The sequence below is a fragment of the Lepidothrix coronata genome, unplaced genomic scaffold (assembly GCF_001604755.1).
Source record: "Lepidothrix coronata isolate B3197 unplaced genomic scaffold, Lepidothrix_coronata-1.0 Scaffold136, whole genome shotgun sequence".
NCBI classification, from domain to species: domain Eukaryota; kingdom Metazoa; phylum Chordata; class Aves; order Passeriformes; family Pipridae; genus Lepidothrix; species Lepidothrix coronata.
The window spans coordinates 1,942,070-1,948,069 of NW_016690316.1; the positions used below are offsets into that span (position 1 = coordinate 1,942,070).

The 6,000-nt window shown below is 38.3% G+C and overlaps 1 protein-coding gene across 3 annotated transcripts in view; it reads left to right on the plus strand.

The window, feature by feature from the left end:
- The window catches only part of DPYD (dihydropyrimidine dehydrogenase), a 336,847-nt gene extending 331,575 nt beyond the window's left edge, over positions 1-5,272 (plus strand). For all 3 annotated transcript variants that reach the window (XM_017827217.1, XM_017827219.1, XM_017827218.1), the window contains 2 exons: positions 1,012-1,152; positions 3,835-5,272. In XM_017827217.1, coding sequence (XP_017682706.1) covers positions 1,012-1,152; positions 3,835-4,005 — 312 coding nt within the window. In that variant the 3' untranslated portion in view covers positions 4,006-5,272. The remainder of the gene's footprint in view (positions 1-1,011; positions 1,153-3,834) is intronic.
- The last annotated feature ends 728 nt before the right edge of the window (positions 5,273-6,000 follow it).

Below are 6,000 nucleotides of genomic sequence, written 5' to 3' on the forward strand. Positions count from 1 at the left end.
AACAAGAAAACAGTACCATTTGCCAGTCTTTCTTCTTGGGCATAGGATTTGGTTGAATTTTCTACCTCAACAGTCATTAGGAGCAAATTCATAGATACTACTACTGCATCCAATAAAGAAAGAGATTTGTCTCTTTACATAAAAATACTATTGTACAAGTGCTGAAGGCCAGGTAGACCTCATTCTTTCAGAAAGCAGAGCTGGTTTTGCAAGTTCTTAGCAGATCAGGAAGACACTTTCTCGTTTAATTCATCTAGCAGAGCTTTCCTTTAGAGCTAACATTGATAAAGCCACATTAACCATTGCTTTCATTTGGCATAGGAATAATTAGGGATGTTTAGTTTTTTTTCAAAGTAATGCTGCCCAAAATAAGTTACACAATGAAATTTTAACTTGCTCTTAATTGTTTAATTCTGTTCTTCTTCAATGAGAGTGGAAAACAATATATATATATAAAGCATTGTATGAGATTATAAATCATACAGGTGATTTATAATTTAAATACAACATACTACTAGGCACTTAAAATGGTTGCTGATAATTTTGGAATAATTTTTGGACTAATAGGAATAAGGTTAGTATTGCTTGTTCAAAAATATTGAGAAACAGAATTCAAAAATAAATCCTTATCATGTTTCTTGGCAACACAAGAACAAAGGTAAACACTTTGAAGTTTATAATTTTGGGCCGACTTGTCTGTGTCTCTTATTTGGCTTGATCTTGAGCACTTTTCAATCAAGGACCAAATGTGTAACCTATTTGTAGAACGTTTGTACAACAGTGTATACTTCTAGTACTGCCTCCATTCAAAATGTGCCTGTATGGAGCATTCTTTGTATTTTACAGGAGGTATGAAGGTCAGCAACTTGGAAATTTAAAAGAAAAATCCTAAACATCATCAAAATGCATGGCCAAATCTTCCACATTAAAGTACTAGAGAGCGCTCCTGTGCAGCTGTAGAAACTGCTTAGGTATCTTATAAATGAGTCTTTAAACTATTTTTTCCCCTAGGATGTAATTGGAAAAGCACTGCAATATATTGGAACATATGGTGATCTGTGCAACACAGAGCAAGTTGTGGCTCTGATTGACGAGGAAATGTGTATCAACTGTGGCAAATGCTACATGACCTGTAATGATTCTGGCTACCAGGTAAGAGCACAGCTGTACTTAGCAGAAAGGCACGATGAGTTATCTTTCTGCTGCTGGGAAGAAAGAATTCACCTTCTGTTAATGAGCAGGTGGTAAAAACAGATGCCTAAAATACTGGATTCAAACCCCAGCATGCTCCAAGGCCATGGCACACAAGCCCTGCCTGAGCTGTGTGAAAGGTGGCGACACTGCCCAGCAGAGCGTGTCACTGCCACAGGCCCTCCCTAACTGCAAGTGGGATTCTTTTTAAGAGGAAGAAAATGAAGGAGTCCCAAGTTACATGGCAGTAAATGTAGTTCTTGATGGTTTTCAAGTACATGAGGGAGAAAGGGAGAATGTGTCCCTTTCTGACAAGGGCTGGTCTTATTGCCAAATGCTTTTTAAGAAACCCGGTCCTTGTTCCTGTAGCATAACTGAACTTGAACTAATTCTGGTTTCAGGCAGGTGGGGTTTTGTTTTGATCTTGACTGAGTATACAGATCCTTTCTCCAGGATAACTGTCATGGTTTAGAGCAGCAGGTTGAAGTTTGCAGAAATCATTGTGACCAACAAATAGCAAAATTTTGACCTGAGGCTCCTGTTTGCAGCAAAGTATTCATCTGATTTCTGCTTAATATGGTAGCATAAGATGTATGATATGTATCCACGTCTTTGTGTCATTCTGTGCCATGTCCACTGGAGTTGATGGACTGGTCTGCAGCAAAAAAGGCAGTACAGGAAAACTCACCTCTTTTAGAAAACCAAAATATGGTCTAGCATAACTGTCATGGAATCCAGTATGCAGTAAACAATAATTTCTACACAAGGTTTTCCATAAATCTTAGTCTGAAAATAGCTTGTCAGAAATAAATACTTTAAATGAGCAGCAAGTTTCCTCTGGACACACCATGAGTTTGTGTTCATCTTTGATTCAGTCTAATTAGTAGTAGGTTTGAGGAACTGAACTACATACAGTCACAGAAAGAAGTCTTCCATTTAAAATCAACTCCTGCAATTAAAACAAGTATATCAGAGCAAAGATGGTTTTTTTTCCCGATACAAGAAAATTAATGCTGCATTTATACCAAAGTAGATTACTACAGTAGCCTTTTAACTGTCTAAATTTTTTCTTGACACTGCAATCTTCACCTCTTCCCCTTCCATCAGATTTCCCATTGAAGGGGAGGATATAGCCCCTGGTGAGCAAAAGACTGGGTTTATATTTAGTAAAATTTTATTTTCTGTAACTGAAAAAAAAAATCACCACCAAAAGAATCAAAGTTTAAAGCCCCAGGACTTTTTCTAAGCACAAAAAAGATGGTTTTGCCTTATTTAATTAAAGAAATTGAAAAGAAATTAATTGCAAAGAATTGCAAAGCAATTCTTAATTGCAAATAAATCAACAACACACACACCTCCTTCAAAATAGCATCTGCTCTATACTTCCCTTTGTTTCAGAAATTTCCATGCTGCTCTACAGAGCTGTCACCTTGTGTGACTCCAACGGAAAACCTTTCCTTAATTTAAAGTTAGCACTGTAGTCCTGACTTCCTCTCCCTCTTTGAACTCCCTTTCAAGATGTGCATTGTTGTTAGTGAGAGAGAAAGGAGTCCTCCTTAAATACTCACAAGCCAGAGCTCTCTTTGTGCTCAAGCTAAACCAAAACTCATAGATCTAGGGTAGTTACTACCAACTTCATGCCCTTTCTGGTTGCTACAGCAACTTCTGTGCCGTCTGAGCAGTGAAACCCCAAATGTAGCAAATCTGCCTTTGAAGCCCATCTGCAGCAGCACCCAGTACCTCGTATCACCTCCCTGCCTGCCCTAGTTGCTGACAGTGGTCAGGGAGATTTGCTAAGACACTGCTTGTTTGCACAGAAGCCAGAGTTCAGCTTTCAGGCCTGATTTTCCCTCCTAAACTCTTAAAGTAGATGTTCAGTGTTTTGGGCAGGTTTTTCTAATATTTTACTTTTCTAGTCTTGCTTCTTAAACATTGAAGCTTTTGCAGTTGTGTGATGCTTTTGTTTTTGCTTTTAATTGCTGTTTCCATTATACCAGGAGCTTACTTCATTGAGACTGCAATTGTTATTTCACATTCAGATACAGTTATCGCCCTTATTAGTAATGAGGATTCACTGCATGGAATGTAAGAACTAAAGGAAGATCTGTGTGCCCCAAACTCTGATATCTCTTTTGAAGACTTGCAAAGGAAAATAATCACGAGACACAGTGTGCTGTGTTTTTCCCTACTGTTTATTAAAGTAGATTGTTTCTACTGTGATGAAAATAAAAATCAAAAGAACGCATTGTGACCAGCATTGTGCTGAAGCCATACAGGCATGGTCTGGTGTCTCCTCTGAACCAATACCCAGGCACATTGCTATCTTATGAAATATTTCCTTCATTTGAAGGAGAAATACCTTCTGGGAGTTTAAATATCATGGGCCAAACTCCTCCTTTTTTAATCAGCCCTTGTGACCTATGAGCTTTTGCCAAGGTATAAGTTGGCCCACATCTCTAAGTTTCCAGTGTCCGCAGAGGGGGTTGTTTTGTTCCCTGCCAGTTGAACAGTTGCTATAGCTGCAGTGCAGAATCACACCAAGATGTCTGCAAGTGCTGTAGCGCAGGAAATGCAGACACTGAAATGGGAGCAATTTTGACCTTTTCTGTGAGTGACATCAATAATGTTTATTCCTGTTTGCAGGCTATCCAGTTTGATCCCGAAACCCACCTGCCCATGGTTACTGACAGCTGTACAGGCTGCACCCTGTGTCTCAGCGTCTGCCCTGTTATTGACTGCATCCGCATGGTTTCCAGGACAACACCCTACGAACCAAAGCGCGGGCTGCCCTTAGCCGTGAACCCCGCGTGTTGAGGTGATCGGTCCGACAGCTAACGTGAACTTTACACTTGTTTGGTGCAATTGATTTGCTTTCTAATTAGTCCTTGAAAATCTACTCATATAAAAAAAAAAATGTGGTATTGATAGCCGTTACAATGAACACTGCTTTCCAATTACTATTCTTACAACAATTAAGTTCTGAAATTACAGGAAGGCGATTGTGGCTGTCAGTTGTCTACTATTTGAAGTGTAACTTTCTCCTCACAAATTCATGCTGTGATTTCAAAATTTCTCTATAGACTCTTTAATGTCTATGTATTTTCTGGCTGGAAATATAATTAAGAAAGCATTTTTAATGAACTACAAATCAATGTACAAGCTAACTGTTTTTAGGGAGGGCATTTTGTAATTAAACATTACATTTAGTTTTAAAATAGTTTCTTAGAAGATGTAATTAACTACATAGCATTCAAACAAGGCAATTGGCTTCTATTTTTCTATAGACAGAAATGAAAGGGAGTTTAAAATGGGATTTAAGAACTGGATTAATCACTTTCAACTACTACAACATATGGTAGTGTATTTTTATAATCCTTTCTAAGTCTTTCTCACACTAGTCATTTTATAGAATGAATTTTCTTTGCACTGACACATGCTGGACTGTTCAGATTTGTGCACTGCATGGCTCCTTGACTGTTGCTTCCTCCCCCCAGTGTAAAATCTCTCTGGGAACAGTTAAACCAGTTTATTAGGAAGTCCAAGTTGCATTTCAGGATTCTGAGAAGCAGCAACATTTTTTTGGTCCAAGCTCATCATCTAAATAACTTTTTAATTGTGCCAATTAATGTTCCAGAATATACACGTTACAGGTCAGAGAGCTGATTATGTGCCAATGGACTACACATCCCGCAAGCTGTGTTTGCCAAACACACACAGGGCAAACCAGCAAGGTGGTTTCCCCCAGTGCCACTTCTTTATACTTATGGGTTATGTATGGTTGCGATAGTTTCACAGACAAAAATAAATATAGATTTGTCTGTCTTGCTAAGCAATATCTCAATTTTAATCCAGTTCTCACTCACAGTAGGAACTTTCTAATATGAACATATTGCTGTCTGCTTTACTTCACTTAAGAATATAAAGCCTTTAGTTTCATAACAGTAATAAATGATCTATCAATTCAATTTCTTATACCGTATATTGTGAGCTCCAAAAGCTTTGATTAAAAATATACTGTGCCTTTTGTTTCTTGATTTATGGATTGTACACTGAGTTATAAATAAATTTGAAACCAACTTGGGTTTGTTTGTGGTATATTTTTCATTTACTAAACAGATTTTTTTTTTTTTTTGTAGAGCCTTGTCAGTTGGTGTTTCATGATCTCTAAGACTCACTCCAGGAATCATTAATGAGTTAATTCATGTGTACGTTATTTCATTGATTGCCTACAGTGCAGAATGTAGCATGTTCTTTGCCCCTCTCTGGCACCTCTTTGTCTGCCTTTGACTTGCCTTCCTTTTGCCTCCCTTCCCCCCTTACTCATACACACACACACACTGGGTGTACATATTTGAACATTTTGAAGTGTCATTTCATTTAGTGTCCTTGCACCACAAACACTGTTTTACTGGCACTTTGGGCTTGCTTGATGGGATCCCTTAGCAGGCTTAAACCCAGTAGTGTCTCCACTAATAGCTTTCTCTTAATTTTTTAATTTTTCTATTTATCATTGTGGACGTTTCCCACTCAGATGAAACGGGTACTGCTCAGAAAATATTTGCCTGAAATTTCTTTAAAGCTCTTAGTCTTCTGATAGTTTCTTATCTTACACAAGCTACAGAGGACTCACAGGAAGAACAAGCTGTTTTTGAATGTTAGTGGCAAAGTTTGGAGAGTCTCTGCATGCACTGCTTGTACCTCTGCCGAGGAGCTGGCTGACAAGCAGCGTGCCCTTGAGCGGGGCGGAAAAAGACATCAAAATCAGATCATCTGAAAGCAGCATTTTATGTTCTCAGACAGCAGATGCAA